This window comes from Gossypium hirsutum, chromosome D05, assembly GCF_007990345.1.
Source record: "Gossypium hirsutum isolate 1008001.06 chromosome D05, Gossypium_hirsutum_v2.1, whole genome shotgun sequence".
NCBI classification, from domain to species: Eukaryota; Viridiplantae; Streptophyta; class Magnoliopsida; order Malvales; family Malvaceae; genus Gossypium; species Gossypium hirsutum.
In genome coordinates this window covers 2,050,298-2,073,790 of record NC_053441.1, presented here as the reverse complement: position 1 = coordinate 2,073,790, position 23,493 = coordinate 2,050,298, and the positions used below count along the sequence as shown (strand labels likewise).

The 23,493-nt window shown below is 30.5% G+C and overlaps 1 protein-coding gene across 1 annotated transcript; it reads left to right on the top strand.

Moving 5' to 3' along the window:
- Positions 1 to 11,843: 11,843 nt before the first annotated feature.
- LOC107942295 (leucine-rich repeat extensin-like protein 4) lies at positions 11,844 to 14,942 on the top strand. The gene is given in 4 exon segments (XM_041093083.1): positions 11,844 to 13,444; positions 13,447 to 13,509; positions 13,512 to 13,537; positions 13,540 to 14,942. Coding segments are annotated over 4 exon segments (2,187 nt in total). The 5' UTR covers positions 11,844 to 12,138; the 3' UTR covers positions 14,332 to 14,942.
- Positions 14,943 to 23,493: the final 8,551 nt, after the last annotated feature.

The following is a 23,493-nucleotide window of genomic DNA, read 5'->3' as shown; positions in this document are numbered from 1 at the left end:
AATGGAGGCTCTTTACAAATCCAGACAAGTGAGGAATTCATCAGGTCTGCGTTGGAGGACATCAATAGGAAAACGCAACACAATATTGAATGCTGAACCGCTTAAAAGGGACAAGAACATAATTTTCAGTGTCTAAGTTTAAATTTTTTCAATTTGTGTAGTGTTTAGTATCATTTATTACTGCTTAAGAAGATGAGGGGAAAAAAAGATGATATCTTGAACTAAATTCAGACAAATCCTTGAAAAAGATCGAAGCTGATCAGAAATTAGTGATGTAATTAATTAGCTTAGAAAGCCAAGAGTTGAAAAAGCTTTTCTACTTACTATACGTAGCTTGTAAAATCAAATATTATTTCCTATGAAGGCTGGTTTTAGTGATTATCAAATATGATGGACGTCTAATGTTTCTGTTTCAAAACTCTGATGATACAAGTTACCAATGAAAAAGAGAAAGTGATGGAGATGAGTATCGATTTGTCTGAGTTTGGCGGAGAGAGGATGAAGGGTAGGAGCAAGGATGCTGTGTGAGAATTAGGAGAAGTAGAAGGAGATGATGGAGGAATGAGAGATCCTCCTACTCTAATGCATCCAGGCTTATATAGTGGATTACTCCTTATCTTATAGTGCCATGCAACATGTAGCACAAAGCTCTGCATGGTTGCGCGAACTAATCAGTTGTCAATATCCAGTATCAATGTTATTACGGGTCAATTGTCGCCGGATTGTGTGATCCTGTTAATATCATAGGCTATTTTACTCTGATACTTTTATATTTGAGATTGTACAAAATAATTAAATTTAAATAACTCTAATGAGGGATATACCATGGACAGTTCACATACTAATCCGATAAAAAATCCCTAAACTTATGAAAGTAAATTACAAACCGTTCTCGAACTTACTATGTGTCCTATCTTACTAGGGGTATAACAATCCATATATGTCACAGATTTCATTGAAATTGTAAGAGATTAGTCTCCATAAAGTTCACTAAACACGTTTATGTTGAGGCAATATTGCCAGGCCCAAGATGTGATGACTACCATTCAATTGAAACCCATATTAGCGTTAAGGCCCAAAAGGTTCATCTACATATCAGTTAGCCATGCCCCACAAATAAAACATGAGGTAAGTCAAAAACAGTAGATTATTTTCCATTAATTTTTTTTACTCCGAGTTAAGCATTCAAGCGTGCTCCGAGCAAATGTATCGACACCAAATTATGTTAATGAAGCCATTCATGCAAAAACAAATAAAAAGAGGCAAAAGCCCTGTTGTTGTTAAACACCCATCAATCATGATCAAGTTGTCAATGGCCAAAATAGTAACACAAAGAACATGGCAGGTAGCTACACTTTCATGACACATCCTGAAAACCCTGCAATTTGGACCATTTCACAAGGTTTTTAAAAAGACAGACACAAAAGAAAACCCTTCTAGTATCTATCTATCTATCTGTATGAAATTTATTTATTCCATTTTGACAATTGGGTTAGGAAACTTGTTTGGTTTTGAGTTTTGATTAAACAACTCGAAAAGAAACTACACACCCTGTCAGCCTCCTACTTCCAAATATACATTATATATAAAAAAAAAAACTTTTAAAGCTGATATGGCAATGACTTGTATTATCACCAACTAATCCAACAGCATATTCTAAAACAAAAAAGTATTTAGATAAATACTTTCTAAAATTTCTAAAATTTTCATAGGCCACCAACAAAAAAAAAAAAGTATTCTAAAACTTTCTAAAACTTAATTTCCTCAAGCCCATAATTTAGCTGCTTCACTTGAATCACATAAATTGCAAGTTACTAATGTTTTCACATGTTGAATCATGCGTTACAACCGACCGATGTCACCTAAAAATCGATATTATATTTGTGGTTGGTAGATGGGTTGAACTTATGGTTCATAGCTAATCTAAATACTATATTTTGATATTTAGATAATTGGTCTCTCTGGATTGGACAGTGGAGCCATGATCTGGTGACCCAATTCTGATCAACGTCCATGAAAACTAACACACATATATATATAAAGTAAAAGCTGACCTGCTTTACAGCATGCTCGACCTGAAACTCAATTCTTAACTGGTACCATGAGAGCCCTGTGCCCTCGTCTAGGTGGGACCTATATCCACTGTGTCAGCTTATTATCATGTAGCTTTCTATTAACATCTTACAAATTGACTTCACATTTAGGTTTGGTTCGAGTCTTTTCCTTTCATGTTTGTTGTTCTTTATTTACATGTTATTCATGAGTGTAGGTTGTGATAAATACGTACATGCATGTTCCTTAATTCCCTTTTCTTTTGACAATATTGTGATAAACAACTATTTTTAAGCATGACTAGTCATTTGATATTCTCTTTGTTAAGCATGATTTGAATAAAGAACGAAACAATGACCGAAAATAAGTGTATAAGATAAAAGATTTCGATCACTAGAATTTTTTAACATCTTTTTTCATGTTGTTAGAAGATAAATCTTGTGTTGTTACACCAGTGACTTGATTGAGGACTATTATTACATTTAAAAACATTGCGGGTTATGATTGCGAAGTTTGCAGGTGCTGGTTTAAATTCGAATCTAACTTTTTGTAATGGTTAGGTTGAACCTTGAATGGTAGAGGAGAGGACTTTTTGTTCTCACATGCCGACAGCTTTACAGATAAATATAGGGAAAAACAAACAGTTTTCAGTTTCTGCCAAACTTATTTTCTTCCCTCTCAAAATTCATGCTTCTATTCCAATTGTCATTCATAAATATTAGTAGCATCTTTTCGAATATAACCCATTATATATATATTGTTCAACGTTGTATTTTGGGTGAAATTTAGCCAATGCCATCAAAGTTTAGCAAGTTAAACCTACATTATGAACATAAAAACTTTAAGACAAGATTGGTGTGGTGAAAATAACATATCGAGCAAGCACTGTAAATACTGTTTACGTGCATTGATTTTATATCTTTTTTTTTTGGGTGATATTGAAAGATTGGAGCCCTTATCTTCCTACCATCCGAACAGGGTTTTGGTGAGATAATATTTTGATTCATGGATGGTCACATATACATTGCTGTGAGATCTGATGATATTTTCGTTGTAGGGACTTCAAAATATTTTATGGTTGATTCATTGATGGTATCAAAATCAACACAACCACTGGTTATATCATCCACCAATCACCTAAATTAGATGGGTCTTTGTTAGACCTGATCTTAGGTTGAGCCGAATTGAATCAATACAAAATTTTAGATTTATTTTTTGGATTCGGACATGGTTCGCTCATATTAAAATTTTGTATATAAAAACAAATTTAAAATATATAATAAATCAAATATATTAAAAATATTAAAATAAATATTCCTAAACGAAAATACATAAAAAATTCTTTATACTTAAATAGTACTAAGATAGTTACAACTTAGCAATCAAATGTGTCTAAAATAGTAACAAAATTAATAATAAAACAATAGTTATACAATATTCAAATAATAACAACAATATACTAGCAATCTAATAGCAAAATGTCAGCAAAACAACAGTAAACAACAGTGAAAATTTTAGGCAAATTCGGGTCGGGGCAAAAAATCTTACCGAGACTCGACTTGTTTAGAAAATGGGCATTATTTTTGTTGAAGCCCATTTTTCGACCCTATATTTTTGCCCAAACCCTCCCACTTTTTGGACAAGCCTTTGAGCCTGGACGGATGGCTCAACCAATGATCAGGTAGTCTTTGCCTCTTCCTTAGTAACAGTATAATGAAGGTCCCTATAATATGAATCAGATTGCATTTTACTTCCCTGTTCAAAAAAATGGACAAATTAGCCCCTATACATTAGATCTAAGAGAAAATTGATTTTTTTATTAAAATTTTTATCTATTTTTACTGTTAAAAATTGATCCGTGTATGTTAGAATGAGGTGCACATCAACCACACTAATTTTTAACGGTACAAATGAATGTAATTTTTAACAGAAAAAATCAATTTAATTTTCAATCTAATATACAAAAACTAGCTTACTGTTTCTAACTTGTAAGGATAAAATACAATCGGACTCTTAATAAAATACTTTCAAATTACATTTACTTTTCTTTTCTCTAATTTAAAAAATAAAGCCATACAATAATTGGTACATAAATAAAAAAAGGACTAAAACATAGGGTTTAATAATTTTATTTAATCTACTCGGATTATGTTTGGAAAACGTTCATAATGTTTGAAATCGTCCAACGGTCAGTTGCAACATTCGTATCTAATATCTTACTGTATTTTCTATTGGAGATTTTAGTTTGATTATTACATAAAAAGGAGGGAAGGGGGCAATTATGTAGATCCAATGGTTACCAAGTTGTTATCGATAAGATGAGAGAAAGCAAAGAGATGGTGATGGGGATTTGGGATTTGGGATAAAGTTATTGGTTTCAACGGGACCACATGGGAGGCTTGCTGTCTTATGTCTGTCCTATGATTGGGTAATCAATACTTTCGATTTCTGTTTTCCAATTAATAAACCTAATTTGTTTTCATAAATAATGTCATAATCCAATAAAATTAACCAATTTTAATAAGAGATATTTACGATTTTTTTTGAAATAATATTTACTCAAATAGAATAAAATTATATAATAAAACTAGATGACTGACGTTGTTGGGCTTGAATGGTAAATAACTGTAATTTAAGTTACGATCAAAATACTAAAATTTACAATTTGTTAAAAGTTTAAATTGTCATTTTTTTCAATTATTCCCTAAATTAATTATAAATATCATAATTTAAGAAGAAATATTATAAATAGATATAAAAATTACGCACATTTATCAGCTCACAATGTGATTGGAAAATAATTCATGTAACAAATTTATAAAAGTTAAAATAAACATTAAATGTGGCTTTAGTTCAAGTGATAAATATTAAATTTATACATGAATATTGGTTCAATTTGTAATTTGATATAATTATACACATAAAATTTTGGTTTTTTTTTAATTGTACACATTTAAAGAAATGAATACGAACATTCATTTTCATATTGAATTAATGTAATTGTTTGCGTACGTAATATATGAAAGTAAAATGGTACAAATTCAACAATGTTGTTAGTGGTTCTTGAAAATTAAATCAAATAAAAAAATTATACATAAAATCGCACAAAACCAGAGTTCATGTATAACATTACTCATTAAATCAAAATTTTAAAATCAATTCATATTATATGTACGTATGTATTTATATGAAAATATAAAAAAAATACTACCCGCCAAATAATATTTATTACTCTTTAAAAATTAAAAAAAATCCTAATTAAATCGGAACAGATTATTGAATATAAATATATAGATGATGGAAGAAAGAATACAACTTAACCGCATTTTCACGGCACTGATGTGAGGAAGCCCCATTGTCAAATTTGTCGTAAGTTTAGGTTAATTGGTACACGTGTGTGAATAGGCCCACCACGAAGAGAATGTATTCCCTATTTATTTATTTTGCTCATTTTCCCCTTTTTTTATTTAAAATAATTATTTTGCTACCGACGAAATGTAAATTAACAACAAAAGATGTAATAAATGATAAATTAAAGCAGAATTTGACTCCGGAATTTGCGTGCATATTCTTAACCTTAATTAATTAACTAAAGTACCCCTATATTTTCTTTGTTCTATATTGACTTTAGACTATTTATTTGTTTAGTATTGATTTTTAGTTGTATCTCCCTCTCTCTCTTCTTCATTGCACCTTTCTCAAGTCAAGGTCTTCTGTCTTTTTACCTAATTTTACGGATATTAATTCATTAAAAAAAAAAAGAGAAGAAGATTAATGTTGTTTCAAAACATATGTCCTTTACGTTACATGCCTTGAGCTAGAAAAAAACAAATAGAGAAGGGCTTTAATCAAAGTTGAATTTAATTTTCCAGCTCTGTTAAATTCCACCTTGCCAGCTATTGTTTTCTTATACAGTTGTCAATTCTGTTTTCAAAAATTTCAATTTTCGTATAGATAATGAGTAATTAGGGTTAATTAAACTATTGGGATTCGGTAAAACTTTAATCACTCATCATTTTCACATTTTTTTCATGAAATTATCATGTCGATAATCAAGAGCATTATCATGTGGAAAAAGGGAAAAAAAATGTATGCAAAAAATATAGATTTATCTTAAAGAAGTATATTAAAATAAATTGTAAATTTTTAAAAGGAATTTAAAAAAATGATAGATTTGTTTTTGTTATATAATGCCTACTTTTATCTATGACCTTAAATATCCAGTGAATTCACATCCTCTTGATTTTTACAACAATAATAATAGGTTTTTTTTAAATATAATATATTTTTATGGTATAATCGTAAATATTAAAATTATATATGAATTTTTGTCCAATTTATAATATTGTATATAAATATTGATTTTGTGTAATTTTATACATGAAATTTTAACTTAATTTTTACAAAACTACTAATAACATTATCAGCACAACACTATCTTACATTCATATATTGCATACACAAATTTCAATATAAAAATAAATTGATGTATTTATGGCACAATTAAATCAAAATTAAATTTTCATGTGTACATCCAAATCAAAATTTCACGTGATAAATTACATAAATTAAAATTCGTATATCAAGTTATATATTGAAAATATGAAAAGGATGAAACACCTTAACAACATTTACATTTGTTATTTCTCTTTTAATATTTTATAATTTATTAACATCGACTAACTCCTACTATCACTTCACTACAATAAAATTTTAACGTCATAATTGTACACTACAAAACGTAATTTTGAAAGAAAAATACTATTTATATAATATACATTATATGGTTCAACGAAAATATATTATATTAATAAATATATACGCTCATTTCAACTGATGATTATTCGTGAAGGGATAATAGATTTCTATTTAAATTTTTTGGTTGTACATTCAATCTCAAATAATGTGTTTTAAGGTAATTTTAAAATAATTTTTTCATTGTTTTATTTAAAAATAGTACATAAATATATCAAAAGACTAATATTTTTAATATTAATATTAATTACCTTTTTTAGTCAAAATTATTAATTATTAAAGTAGATATATTTTAATAATTTTCCAACTAAATTGATATCAAGTTAATTCATTGACACCAACTCAATCAACTATTTTATATTTAATATAGATAAGTCATATATCAACTATAGTAGTTGGCATCATTTTGGTACTGCATGTACCGGTCAGAGTACTCATTTTCGGTAGTAAATTGGAACAATAAACTTTAAGTTCCATTTCGATGCGAATTTCAGTCAGTACCCGCTGTATCGGTGCATACTGATTAATTTTGTCTATATGAGCCGAAATGCGGTATACTGGTCCGTATTAAAAAAAGAATTTTAAAATATTTTTTAAAATTAAATTTATTTATTTATTTATTTGTAAAAAAATAATGATAAAACATATTTTAAAATTGAAAATAAATATTTTATTATTTAATTTGAATTTATTGAATTATGAATTGTTATATGCATAGTGTAAGATGGTCTTATTGTTTAGTTTATGAATAAATATTTTTTTGCTTGTTTATTTTATATAATTGATGAGTTTTTTTTATCTTAAAGTTTATATATGGTAAGAATTAAACTTATACCACCAATATTTTAAAAATATTTTCTTTACCACTTTAACCAAAATTTTTTTTTTACGAATACTTTATATTTGAGATTTATTTAATTTTATTATTTAAAATATATAAATATTTTTTAGACACATGTATCAATAATTCTAAAAGGGTATACCAAAATAGATTAATATCCATCCAACACCATATTACCTATGTTTGGAAATATAAAAAAATTATAAACAATAATCACAAAGTAAAAGCATTATTGTGTAGGAAAAATCCGTGATATAACAAAGTAGCCTTCACACGACACGTGTTGTATTATTAAGAAGAATAGGTAAAGCATTGCCGGCTGGCATTTGTAACCGTCTATAGGGGTTTCGCTTTCTTACGTGTCAATAAAGAGTCCCACACGGTCTTCTGCTGACCTGTACCAGCCGTTTATACGCTAAAGTTGTTATTATTCTCCTGGCTTTGATAATTATATTCTTTTAGAACAAAAAGATGGAATTGACTGCTTCTTTCTTCCTTTAAATAAAAATGGGACGAAAATGAGAGAGAACAATACTACAAAAAGAAAAAAAGGAAGAAGATAACGATCCAGGACTTCTGCTTTTGTTGATAGTCACCAAATACAATTTGACTCTTCTTTTCTCCGGTGATTATTGTAATAAGAATCAAATGAGTATAATTGCAAATTCAATGCATTATTTTTTTTTGAGTATTTAATAATTTCTATATTATTTTTTATATATTTTAAAATGCTATTGCAGTTTGGTATTTTATTTCGTTTATTATGTTTTGTTGTTTTTCTGTATTATTCGTATTTTAAATTCTACCCATTCCTACCAATATGATTGCTTCTCAGTTCTCACTTCCCACTGACTTCTAATAAGTAAGAAAAACATGTTTGGTTCTAATGCTTTTATTTTTTTATGAATTTGATGTTCTATTGCCGCTAATCAAAGAAAAAAATCAAAAAGCATTTAAGGTTGGATGTAGTGTTAAGTATAATGAAAAGATGTAGTAGAGAAAGAATTCGAAAATAATGTTTAATTTTTATAAATTATAAAACGAAAAAGAAAATTACTTTAATTATAAAAAATTCGACATAATTCAAAAAGACAATATAAGAAAATGATTTATACTTAAATATTCAATTGAAACTGTAATTAACTTTTATGGTTTGCTTTTTGTATACAAAAATTATGTAAGTTTTGAGTTCTTAATTCTTATATACCCGTAGTTAGTGAATTAATACATAAAACCGAAAGAAGAAGAGAAACTTTTTATGTTTTTTAAACATTATTGTGTCAAGTGTTAAAAATAAATTTTTATACAATCCAGAATTCATTTTCCCCTTAAGTTATCATGTTTTTCCGGTAGATGTTTATGAAGCCGGCCAGATAATTAAAAGACTTCACTTTTATTATATTAAAAGTTAAACTATATAGTTAGGGAAAAAACCTATATATTTGAGATAAGATTGCTAAAAGTTACTAATTTTTTTATATAATAAACACAATAAATCATGTTAGTAGTGAACTAATTATAAAAAAAATTATAAAATAGTCATTCAATTCTTAATTAATTTTTTTAGGTTATTTAATTATGAAAATTTATAAAATAGTCTCTTAATTATTTAATTTTATCTGTTTTAATCATCCAAATCATACAATGCATAATTTATGAGGGTCAAAATTTTAGAATCAATATTAAATTGATACGATATATAATGCTAATTTTTTATAATTAGGTAGAAAAACAATTACAAGTGGTTAATATAAAACCGAGTATAATACTGATTTGATATTCATACAATAATATGAAAAAAAAAACCCTTTGGGGTGGGGGATTTGGGCAAACGATGGGCTCAAACAATCTAAAATATGTGCGTATATGTTTTGTTTTTGAAATTACGAGCAACCGCGGTTTAGACAAATTACTAGTGGACGGCCAGCGGCAAATGTCCTAATTGGTGGAAGCGATTGGCGTTGATGCGAGGTAATCCGACGCCAAGTAAATAAATTAATAAAGGCGATGATGCGGTAGCGTATGCGGTGCAACTGCATACGGGGAAACGCGGGGAAAGGGGGGACCCTCATATATCTCTTTCGAGCCCGCGCTGCAAAACGTGACGCGTGGGTCCCTTATAAGGGCCAAGCCGCTCCCTTTGATTGATGTCGTTTTCTTTTGCGTTGTGACACTTGATGTGGGCTTAAAATGGGGGGACCACGTAAAAAAAAGGGGTAGTTTTGTAACTTTATGATCACCACCATCAAGCATGATGGGGACGAGTAACATGCATAGATCTTTCCATTAAGTTTCTAAACACGTCATAAAACATCGTCAAAAGGAGGTGCTTTATGTCTTGTAATCAATTCTAGTATGAATGTTAACGAATGTCTTATTACGCTTAATGCATCTCATTGTTCATTGTCTTTAATACCCTTCTCCTACCATTTCTTTTTCATTATTACAAAAATAAAAAGCAAACAATAAAGTCATATTAGCATTGCCCAATAAAGAAAAATCATTCTGTCCTACAATGATTTAGCATTTGCTATTGGATTTTTAGCGTTACATTATTGTTAGCATTTGCTGCATAAACTTTTCTATCCATACTTTAATTTCTAGCAATTTTCAATAAGAAAAGAAAGAGGAACTGAAATTATTTTAATCACCAACAAAATCTTATTTAGTATACTTCCCATCATCTTCCCCCTATTCCAAGTTAAAAAGTGTTAAAGCATTGACATTGTTAACTTTAAAATTGGCCACCGAATACTGGCGGGCTGGAGAAACAGCACCAACATAAAGTCTAAATTTATTGCTCATGAAAAGTGAAAAAGTCACCAAACCATAATATATTAAAAATTGCATCATTTAAAATATTTTCTTCTACACTTGCATAATTTAAAAAGTCTACACTTTTTGTATGTAAAAAAACAATTGAAGTTTTGTCTCATACAGTGAAGTTGAGTTTTGAAAATTATGGAATTTTAGGTTTAAGTTTATTTTTATTGATTTTACGTGAAAAGATACTTTTTTTTATTATATTTGTTATTTTGTAAAAAGGATGAATTTTTTATTTTTCTTTTCACTTGAGTTAGTATTCGATTGATTGGTGACATAAATTTGATCAACACTTAAATATAGTATATATTATTATTGGTAAAAAAGACTTTTCCAGTTCTTTTTAATTTCGAAATTGAGTAAATTTATTTTTTTAAATGGATCAATTTGATCCTTGTCAATCTCGAAAGTAAACAATTAAGGATAATTAATTACGGTGTTAATGTTTTTCGTCATTTGTACATGATTATAATTGGTATAATAATAGTTGCTCACAGTGATGAATCCATGGGAAGTTGGCAGGGACCCCGACCCCCTAAAATGAAAAATTTTCATTTAGGTCGTTTAAATTCTTAAATTTATAATGGTAAAGTGTACTTTAACCCCTCCAAAAATGATAAAAAAATTGATTTAATCGTTTAAAAATTATAAATATATAGACTATTAAAATAGTAAATTTACATTTTTAGTATCATAAAAATATACAACTTAATTTTGACCCCCTCAAAAATTTTCTGACTTCATCCCTAATTGCTTATTTTAGAAATTGAGAGTAATTAAATTGCTTTGATTATTTTGAGAGCGACCAGTTTATTTGTTTTCGAAATTGGAAGAGATTGAAAAAATATTTTGGTCTTAATTATTTTATGAAAAATAGGAAGAGATAATTTTTAAAAAATGAAATAGAAATAAATGTAAACAAAGGTAATTTGATGGAGCGTTAGTGGTAGTTAATTTAGTGCATGAGTTGACAACATCAAAGAAGCAAAACGACTCCACCACCAAGCTTAAAAACATGGATTGAAACCATTGATTTCCCACCACCAAAATTTATGTTCCCAATCACTCGTGATATTTTCACTTTAATCTCGTGATATCAACAACCCAACCCACCCCACCCCATGTCTCTCTGGTCAACCTTTCGCCGGAACTTTGGCTCCTTCACCGACACGCTTTTGCGTTTTTGTTAATATTTGCCTTAAATTAATTGTAGGAGTTTATTCTTTTAATAAGCTTATTAGAGCTTGAAATGGAGTATGGGCTTTAATTAAGAATAAAGTCAGCCTTGCAAACGAGTTAATAAGAAAGAAAAGTAGGGGGCTGATAGTGACAGAATCTGGTGGGCTTTGAGCTGTGATTTAGCTGTCTTTTTGGTGAATTATTATTTCTTTTTTTCTTCTCCTTCTTTTTATTATTGTTTTTTTCATTTCTCTCACACAAGCACATGCTGCCCTAAAATCCCTACTAGATAAACACCCTTTCATCCCCTTGTCTCTCTCCTCAAACCCCCCAAAATCCCTATCTCTTCCCTTGGATCTCAAAGTGAACCCACATTACTCACTCAAAGCTTTGTTGAAGCTTTTAGAGGGTGAGAATTCTAGAGCCAAAACCAAACAAAACACACACACAAAAAAGTGGCATTTCTTGAATCAGATGTCTCATGTGAGATGAAGAAGAAGAGTAATATCATCAACTTCCATTCTTTTCATCTCTCACTTCTCTTTTTGTTCGTCCTCTTCTGTTCGTCGGAGCAGCATTCCATTACCAGCCATGGAGGTCTTACGGACAAGGAAGTTTCATATATCAAGCAACGCCAGCTTCTCTATTACAGAGATGAGTTCGGCGATAGAGGTGAAAAGGTCACTGTCGACCCATCTCTTGTGTTTGAAAACCCAAGGCAGAGAAATGCTTACATAGCTTTACAGGCTTGGAAACAAGCTATACTATCCGACCCTTTCAATCTCACTGGTAACTGGGTTGGATCTAGTGTTTGTCATTACACTGGGGTTTACTGTGCTCCTGCACCTGATAACAAGAGAATCAAGACTGTTGCTGGCATTGATCTAAACCATGGTGATATTGCTGGGTACTTGCCGGAAGAGCTTGGTTTACTTACTGATCTAGCATTGTTCCACATCAACTCTAATCGTTTTTGTGGTACTGTTCCACACAAGTTTATCAAACTCAAGAGACTGTTCGAGTTGGATCTTAGCAACAACAGGTTTGCTGGTAAGTTCCCTGAAGTGGTTCTCAAGCTGCCTTCACTTAAGTTCTTGGATCTGAGGTTCAATGAGTTTGAAGGGACCGTACCAAAAGAACTGTTCGACAAGGACTTGGATGCCATTTTCATCAACCATAATCGCTTCAGGTTTAACCTTCCGGACAACTTCGGTAACTCTCCAGTTTCTGTTATTGTGTTGGCTAACAACAAGTTCCATGGATGTGTGCCGTCGAGTCTTGGTAACATGACGGGTCTTGAAGAAATCATTATGATGAACAATGGGTTGAGATCTTGTTTGCCTGAAGAAGTGGGTAATCTTAAGAACTTGACTGTTTTTGATGTTAGCTTTAATGAGTTGATGGGTCCTTTGCCGGACCAAATTGGGGAACTGGTGAGCCTTGAGCAGCTGAATGTTGCTCATAATATGCTGTCTGGGAAAATTCCGGCCAGTATTTGTCAGTTACCCAAGTTGCAGAACTTCACATTCTCGTACAATTTCTTCACTGGAGAGCCGCCGGTTTGCTTGAACTTACGTGCATTTGATGATAGAAGAAATTGCTTGCCTGCGAGACCTTTGCAAAGAAGCGCGGCGCAATGTAAGTCTTTCTTGTCTAGGCCAGTGGACTGCAATTCATTTAAATGTGCTCCTTTTGTTCCTTCTTTGCCTTCCCCTCCTCCGCCGTCTCCGCCAATTCCGGTGCCTTCTCCCCCTGTTGCTTTGCCACCACCATCACTACCACCACCTCCACCCCTAAATCCTCTCCCCCTCTCCCTCCCCCTCCCCCTCCTTCACCTCCACCACCCGTTTACTCTCCACCTCCCCTCCCCCACCAGTTTTTTCACCTCCCCACCACCGCCCTCGCCTCCCCCACCACCGCCCTCGCCTCCTCCTCCTTCGCCTCCGCCACCACCACCGCCTGTTTACTCTCCACCTCCTCCACCACCATCACCTCCACCGCCCTCACCACCACCTCCTTCACCCCCACCCCCTACATATCCATCACCTCCACCACCTTCACCCCCGCCACCTACTTATCCGTCACCACCGCCCCCTTCACCCCCACCACCTGCGCCAATATATTGTGTGAGGTCCCCACCTCCACCACCAAATTCACCACCTCCACCCCCTCCATTGTTCTCCCCTCCGCCACCAGTTCCTTACTACTATAACTCCCCTCCACCACCACATCAGTCACCTCCACCGCCACATCATTCACCCCCACCCCCACCACATTCTCCACCACCGCCTCCACACTCCCCTCCAATTTATCCATATTTATCACCGCCGCCGCCGCCGCCCCCTGTTTATTCCCCACCTCCTCCGGTTCACTCTCCACCACCACCTTCACCTCCACCATGTATAGAACCTCCTCCACCGCCACCACCACCATGCGTAGAGTACTCGCCACCACCACCATCCCCATCGCCGCCTCCCCCAATTCATTACAAGCCACCCCCATCACCTTCACCACCGCCACCCGTTGTAACATATTCCTCACCTCCACCACCACCTCCAGTTATTTACCATTCACCTCCACCACCATCACTGTCACCCCCTCCAGCTCCTGTGTATGAGGGACCATTGCCACCAGTAATTGGAGTGTCATACGCTTCACCTCCTCCGCCACCTTTCTATTGATTCTTTTGAGAAATTTCCTCCTCTCATAACCTTCTTCTCAAACCACAAAAGGCAAAAAAAAAAAATTGTTCGCAGAATTGTATTTGGCTATCATCACGGCTTCTTTTTCTTCTTCTTTGCACTTCATTATCTCCAAAAAAAATACAACTCTTCTTTCTCCTTGGGGAGCAATTCTCATCGCTCAATGAAGAAATTCTAGCCAAAAAAAAAGGTCTACTATAGGATTGACCACTTCAACGAATGTTATTGAAGATGGTGGAAAGAAGAGAGAAAGAGAGATTGAAAGAGGAGAATTCTATATTTAGTAGAAAATTGTTATGGGTATTTGGAGTTGTGAAATAAAAATGGCATGGACAAAGAGATTAGGTTGCAGAGAATGTTGTATGTATAGAGATGAAAATTTCAGAACCATAATTTTCCAGGCTTACAATGGCAGCCGCCGGCGCCGCTGCTACTGCTGCTAGTTTGTGGCTTTTTATTGTTATTATTCTCTTCTCTTTTCTTTTTCTGTTTTACTATCATACTTTTGTTTTTTCTTTTTGGGTATAATTTGATGAACACTTTACTTGTATTTGATTATTTTCCAGAATTCAGTCATTCCTTTATGTTCACCATTTATTCTCCATTGTATTTGATTGTTTTGGTTTATCATTTCCCCTCGATGGCATCTTACTTAACATGTTTGTTAGTGGATTCTGAGTTTAAGATTAGAATCTGAATGTTGAAGAAACCCTTTCCTGTTTCTTGGAAACACTTTATAATTTCCAGCATTTTAGCATTATCATAAGTAGATACAGCAATCCTGGTAAAAATATTAGGAAATTTCATGGGAGGCGGCAGGTGGTAACTAAGATCTTTAGTAGGACTGAAATGGGGCCAAGCCATTGAAGTTGCCCCCACCAACTCTACTTTAATTTGGGTGGTGGGATTCAATCCGTGATCAACTTTTTTATGATTTGATTAATATTTGTTGGGATTTAGTCCCATGTGCACCCCCCTAATGGTGGGTTTGATTTGAAATTTGGAGTTTCAAAACCAGATTTCTTCACGCTCACACTTTCTCTTTTTAACAACCTATCGGAACATGGAAAAATTTGAAATTGTTCAACGCTCCCTACATGCCGTGTTCTCTGGATTTTACTAGAAACAACTTTTTCAACCATCCCCACTATGTATTGCCTTATCTTCCTTAGACTCCATTGTTGTATGGTTGAGCTGAGTCCCCATGGAATGCGAACACCATGTAGTTCAATGATATATCAATCAAAATCATTGTCAAACGCATTTTTTCCAACCAGTTTGCTTCAACCATGGCCATCATTGCCATCTTGTCAAGCCCACCATTAGCACAAACACCAGTTACATTGCCAAAGTCTCTTTCTGCATGTTTGGGCAGCAAAAAGAAAGCGTTTTGTTTCCTTATCAAGTCTTTTTCTTTGGAAGAAAAAAACAACATTGCTAAACTGCTGTCTGGCACTGACAGGACTTGGGAGCATGTGATATGTATGAATCACCATAACTGTTTATTTTCTTTTGTCACCCTTTTAAGATAAAGAGAGGGTGGTGTTGGCCCTGTATTAGTCTAATTAAAACCAACACAAACACAACTCTACGCTGCTCTAACTCGGAATTTTGGCTTTTTGGTTTTCAAATTTCAACCGCTAAAACAAACCCCATTTAATAAAGAAAGATGCCCACTTTTTCAACCTTTCACTACTGCTGTTTGATCTCGAATCTGTATATTATATTAGACTAAATTACAAGCAGTTAACCCAAACTGAAATAAAAAGTGAGAGGATACACACATGGAATGATTTAAATCATAATACCAAGCAATTGCGGAGCGTGGAGACTGAGGGGGAAATAGTTCCTTCTAAAATGGTAAATTTTTAATTTAGTCTAATGGTAATTTATAAATTTTTAAAATATACTTTAACCTCCAAAAGTAATAAAAATTTGATTTAAATTTTTAAAAATTATAAAGATATAAACTATTAAAATAATAAAATTTAATTTAATTCTAGCTCCGTCACTGATACCAAGGGGAGAACTTAAGTTTGAACCTTGGAGATGACATTGTTAGAAGGGATAGCCCAAACCCCGAACATGAACTGTAAAACGGACATAAAAAATATTAAAAAAAACAAAATTGAATAATAAAATTTTTAAAGTAACAACATATAATTTTACCATTAATTTATTTGTAATCATAAATCTTAAAGGAACTAAATATTTATCAGTTAAAAAAGAAAATTTATGCTTTAGTCCATCCAAAAATTCATAAAATTTTAAATTAATATATAATAAAATTATAATTTGAACTTAAAAATACAAAAATTCTAATTTAATCCTTTTAATTCATAAAAATATAAATCAATATAAATATAAAATTAATCTCAACCTCCTAGCATCCCCCAACGGCAACATCACCTAAAGCTAATACCGAATTAGCAGTTCAAATTCCTCTTCAATTTGCAATAAAATACTTGCGTATGATTACGCAGTTCTTTTTAAGGAATTATGTGATCAGTTTACTTGCAATTATGATTTTTCTTTTCCCGGCCTTAGAGCAAATATTAAAATAAAGGGGAAATTTTGTACCTGCTACTGGAATACAATTAAAAAAGGGGGAATGGAATATTTCAACAAAGAAGAGCCGGCTGTTGGATAATAGCATGATTAAGTACATCATAACATGACTACACCAAAATAATAAAACCAGCTTAATCTTCCATATATTGACACAAAGACAAAATAACAATTAAAACACAACGTGAAATGAAAAAAAAAAAGATACAAAATTAAATGCTTGAACATTTAATATATGAATGTAATTGGCATTAAAAATTTCTTGAGGTAGCCAATTTTTAAGCTTGAATTGTAGAAATTTAAAAGGTAAGGCAACAGAGGTAATTGGCATTGAATGATAAGGATGCAAGTATATCCAACCAATAATAGTAATAATTGGGTCCTATTAAAGTTGATAGTCACATGGGGCACAGCAGAAAGCTAATGTAAAACTTGAATGCCTCCAAAATATTAATTCTCAAAAAAAGGGGACACTAATTATCATTTAATTGGGGGGAGGACAGGCTGTTATTAGCTCACATATATTAGTGACAAACGATTATAGAAGTCAATGTTATTTGCTTATGAAAAAGATAACCCCCCCCAATGATAAGTTTTGTTAGAAACAAACCAATACATAACTAGATGCCACTTAAGAAATGCAGATAGTTAGAGAGGATTTATATCCCTATGAGAATCTAGAATATTAGTTGATAATTGTGACCTCAACCTCTTTCATGTGGGGATTTCGCACCCAATGGTTTTTTAGTATTAAATTGTTGTGATTATTGATTGGGTTGGGTTGCTGCCTTTTTAATGCAACCTTAATCATATAAATTGATTGCCATATGTACATTTACGTGGTATGTGAATTATTATAGCACATTCATGTTAATGGTGAGGACATTTAGCTTTGGGTGTTAGGTAGCCATTGATGAATGAAACCATAGTCAATAATTTCCATCACTGAGCGTTAGGTGGTAATAACTACGCAGTGTCTTCTCTGCCATAAATTGTCGATAATGGAATACAATCCTATATATAATGCGCTAATTCGTATTTTAAGGAATTTTGGAGGAGTAAAGTGAAATCATACGAATTTCCTTAATATTTTTGTTATAATAAAAATATAATTTTATTTATTTTAATGGTTTATATCTTTATAAATTTTAAAAGATTAAATCAAATTTTTATCATTTTTTGAGACAGTTAAAGTATAATATTACATTTACTAATTTAAAATTTTATAAATTATAAAGAGTATAAATTAGGAGAGTCCAGCCCAGCCCCTACATCCTCCCTTGTTTATATATTCCTTTCGAAATATATATTAATCAATTAATTTGAATATAATTTTTATCTTTTATTACTCAAACAAGCACAACTATCCACTACGCATATGAAAATTGTATGTAAAATTCATATTTGTATAAAAAAATTAACGGAACTTTAGTTGAAACTACAGGATTAAGTCTTAATTGTGGATTATTGTTTTTATAAATTTTATATAATATTTAAAAAGTAAAAATATCATCATATTAATATTTGATACATTAATAATGTATTTTTTTTATTTCACAAGCAGTCTGAAAAAAATTGTTATGTATTTTTTTTAAACAATTCTCTTACAAGATATTTATTAACTTAAAAAGAAATTGATGTTGATTGGGGGTTTGGATCAACTTGCATTATTGTAAATTGTAATAACCAGCTTAATTCTAATTTGAGGGTCATGGGCAATAGAAAAAATTGTATTTTATTTATTAATTCGTAGCATCAATTTGAGGACTTAATATTAATGGGTATAGATAATAAAAGCCTAAGATATCAACTTGGACATACAAAATGTTCATTAAGGTATATGATTTGGGCCCAAAAACTTATTTAGGAGTTGACCTCAACTATTCAGCCCAATTTTAATGAAAAGGTTCAGGTTTTAAAGCTTCTTTTATTCAGTCAAGAGCAAAACCAGGCTACTCGGACAGGAGAACATGCATGGGTTTTGATCTTTTAATTTAAAAAAAAAAAATGAAATTGCATTTTAGCTCATTCTTTAATATAAAATTGGCTTTAGTTTTAAAATAATTTATAATTTTATTTCGACGTAAAATTTATTATCAGAGGCCCAAAAAGTAAATTAACAATTAACTTCTTAAAAAAATTAATATTTAACAAATATAAAATTTGAATATCAATATTTATAATTATTTCCTCTATCCCAAACTGAAAATTTTGTTGAGATCCAACACCGCTGGATTAAATTCATGATTTCAGTCTCGGGAATTCCATGCTCTTCGATCCCTGCTTTCTTTGTACAACTATCATTTGATTCTCTCTATATGAAAACACACTAATTATGAGCAATAATTAAAGAAAAAAAGTGTTATGAGCCTCCTTGATTGACGTTATTTTAGTAACATTTAAACCCTTTTTCTTGTTTTCTATTAATTTGTTTTACTTTATTTCTCATATTTTTCGGGTTTAAGAGATTTTATTAATTGACAAATCGAAATTTATATTTAAACAATGAAATTTAAATAAAAAATACTATTTGTATGGAAAAAAAAGAAACATATAAATGCAAAAATTTATGAAATTATTCGATGCTTTTGTGAATTGAAATATTTCAAAATATTAAATCATATCTTTTTATTCTCTTTTATCTCCATCTCGATTCTCGACCATCATCACCACATAAAATTTGGCTTTGTTTTTGTCAGAATCTTAATTAATTTTCATATTGCTCTTTTAATTTCCTTTTGTCCATGCTATTATTAAAATTATTATTTAATTTAGTTGTTGAATTTTAATTCTTTTACGTGCTATTTTGAGATTGTATCATATTATTATTTGAAATTTTTTATTTTTATTTTTAGTAAAAAATATATATTTAATTTTAGGTGGTGATGACATGACACAACACAATTTAAGAGTGTCATACTATCATACTTTAATTAAGTTCAAGTTCAAGGCAAGGTTTCAGACTGGATCATCAATTTTTGGTTCGACTGATGCTGTCCAATTCAATTGAATAAATTATTGAAAAAAATTAAAATTAGAGAGAATTGATTCAAATTAGTCCAACCGGTTGGTTGATCGATTTACAGGTCAACTGATCAAACCCCTTGTTCCAAACTGATACCTCAACCAGTTTTCGATCCAATTGATTCAAATAATCGATAATGCCCGATTAACAAACAATAATTCAATAATTAAATTGAAAAAATAATCAAATTTAAAAATTAATGTAGACTAACATTAAAATTTTTCATCAATTTAAAAATTTTATATTAAGTATAACTTTACCCTAAGTTATGTAAAAAAAAAAATCTCTACAACAAATGAAATCTAAATCAAAACATAAAAGAACAGGACAAGCCGCGAATACTTAAAAGCAGCTGATCCGATAAAAAGAAAATAGCCAAGCATTTTCTACTACATTCATTAATACTTACGTACAAAACATAAGAGTTGACAAAGTGAGAGTTATGGACAACATTAATTGTTTTGTCTCGTTGCACTTTTCGCATATGAGCCAGTTTCGTCTAAATCCATAATTATTTTTTTATTTTTTAGAAAAAATAAATGAAAGAAAAGAAAAGGAAGAATGTTAGGAAAAAAAAAAAAAGGAAAAAGAATGTTCTTTTACATTCTGTTAGGTATTATAGGGACGGTCCAATTTTGTATGGTCCAAAAATGAACTTCATGTGAGTGCAAATTTAATAAGGAAGATACTCTTTGAAACTGAAATAAAAAAAGTTTTATAAAAAAAGAACCCTATTCTAAGAATCTTTCATATTGCCGTATCATGAAGGGTCGACGAAAACTATTTAATATTTTTTAATTTTCTTTATTGTTGCATATTGGACCATTGCTCTCTCTTTTTCTTTTATTAAAAATCTAAATTATATTTATTTAATATATAAATTCGGTGCTTGAAAATATCATTAATAGCCTCCGAAACTAACAGCCCCCAAATCGTGTATTTTATTGCAGGAAGAAGGGATTCCATTAATTTGTACAAATCCCTAATTCATAAAAGATTTGTACGATACATACATCTACATGCACTAAAAAGGTGGGTTGGACTTTAAAATTAGTTGAGTTTATAAATTGAATGCTATTCAATAAGTAGCATCATGTAATTAATATAAGGGTCTCAGTATACGTATGATAATACCTAACTTATTTTTGTTAGTTTTATAATATATAGGTTCAAAAAACACATCTTAATAGGTTCAAATCTACTTCATGTGCTTCTACTTTTTTTTTTGTATATTTACTTTTTTTTTCTCTTAAATATAAAAATGTAAATTTTATTGTTAATATCGTTAATTTTTTTTATAAAATTAAGGTTCATTATACGAGATTATTAATTGAGAGGGACTAAATTTAAAATGTAGGAAGAGTATGAAAATTTAGAGCATATTTTAACATTTTTTAATACTTTCTTAAAGAGGTAGTTGTATTTTATTAATTTCAATTATATATTTTTAGAATAAAAAAAAATCTTACAAGCGAGTTTTAATCGATGTCATTTGTTTTTAAAGTATAATAAATCAATAATTAAATAATTAAAAAGACACTTACATCATTTTAAATCTGTTTGTGGAGTTTTTTTTTCTTCACTAACAAGTAGACAAAATAATTTCTCTATAAATAATCAATTAATTTAAGTGATAAACCCTATAATTGTCCTAAATGAAAAAAAAAGTTACTTTCTCCTTTTTTTTTTTTGAAAAATTAAGACATTTATACATAACCCAACGTGCAAATTTGTGAAAAAAATCTAATAATTGCCATTTAAACAAGTTCGTGAAGAAGTAGTTACCTTCATAAATCTTATTAATTCTCTTATCTTTGATTATTATGTTCACGTAAACTTAATTATGAATTGTTACATAGAGAAACAGTACAATGAAAATATTTATTGATACCTTCTCTTTTCTTTAGCTTGTTTTTATTTCCTTTCAAAGAAAAGTGATGAGAAAATTATTATTATTAATCACGAGAAAATTATCTTTATACGTTCATTAATATTTTCTCTTTAAGATAATTATAGATACTATGTAGATTTGGCACATTGAAATCATTAAACAGATTTTTTTTTAATTTTAAATCGTGTCTCAAAACATTCGCGTTATAATAAAATCTAGAAACACATTCATTAACTCAAAAAAAAAAAAAAAACATATTCATTGACAATAGGTTCAATCATTACTTGCGGTGGGTGTCCGAAAAAATTATCATAAAAGTTACAAGACATGCTTCTCTAAAAGCTGATAAATATTATATATATTTATTGAAAATTGGTCATTCTTATTCAGTGCTTCTCTAAAATTAATAAATCGTTTTAATTGAATAAAATAAATAATATAAAATATAGAATTTAGTCGAGGTTTATAACCGATAAAATCCACCTAATTTCTTTACTCGAAATAAACTAATCCCTTTGAATTACCCTTTTTCTCACCAAAGCAATAAAAATATCTGCAATAAAAATGGGCACAAAAGTCTAGGTTAAGGGTGTGCCAAATTTATATAGTTTTCTACCATTTGGTGTACAATTAAGCAAACAGACAAAAACACGAAAATAAAAACAAAGATTTACTTGAACCAACAAAATGCCCTGTTCTTAAAGAACAAAGAAGGTTAACAGTTTTTTTCTCACCCAAGTTTTGCTTCTTTTTCTCGACTACCAAACAAAGAGAAATGAGATGGCATTTTTTGCACGATAATCCCCTACAGCATCATTTTATCTTAAACGTGCATGCAAAATCTTTTGTGCCTTTGGAGTGAAAACATTAATCAATTTTCTTTTGCCGTCTGCCCCCACTTTCTCTGCTCATGAGTGCTTCTTAAGCATTAGATCTCAGGCCGAAAGAAACACGGTCTTTGTCCTTATTATATTATACACTAAAATTAAAAAAAATATAATATAAATGAAGATTTGATGGTTTAGTTAATATAATATAAATTATATTTTTATTGGTAAATAAAATGAGTGACTTTACAAGCTAGTTTATTTAATATAAAATGCTCTCTAACCATATTTATGATGTAATAAAACATGTGAATACGGAATAGTTAATTAAACAAAATGAATAGACATTTTCATAGTTCTCAGAACTTTTTAATAAGTTAAAATATTAAATTTTAAAATGTAAAAAAAAAAAGTAATATGTGAAATAAAGGTATGGAATAAGTTGAGGTGGTGAGGTGGCATCATGATGTACTAATTAATGAATTTACATATTCCCTTTTTTTAAAATTAAATTTACATATCTACCTATAATTATAAGAGTATTTTTATATTTTATTAAAAATTTATAAAATCAATTTAAATTCTAAATAATTTCAAAAAAAAACTGGGGAATTTGAACAGAAATTACACATTTCAAAATAGTAATTTTATTATTTTAAATTTTAACCAAAATTTAATTTAATTTTCATATTATTTTTTATAAATATATTGTCCCTAATTTTTTTCGGCGTAGAATAATTTAGTATATTTTGAAATATATACTAAATTTTAATTTCGTTTACATAAAGCTTACGGCGGGAAAAAGGAAAAATAAAAAGGAAAAAGGAAAC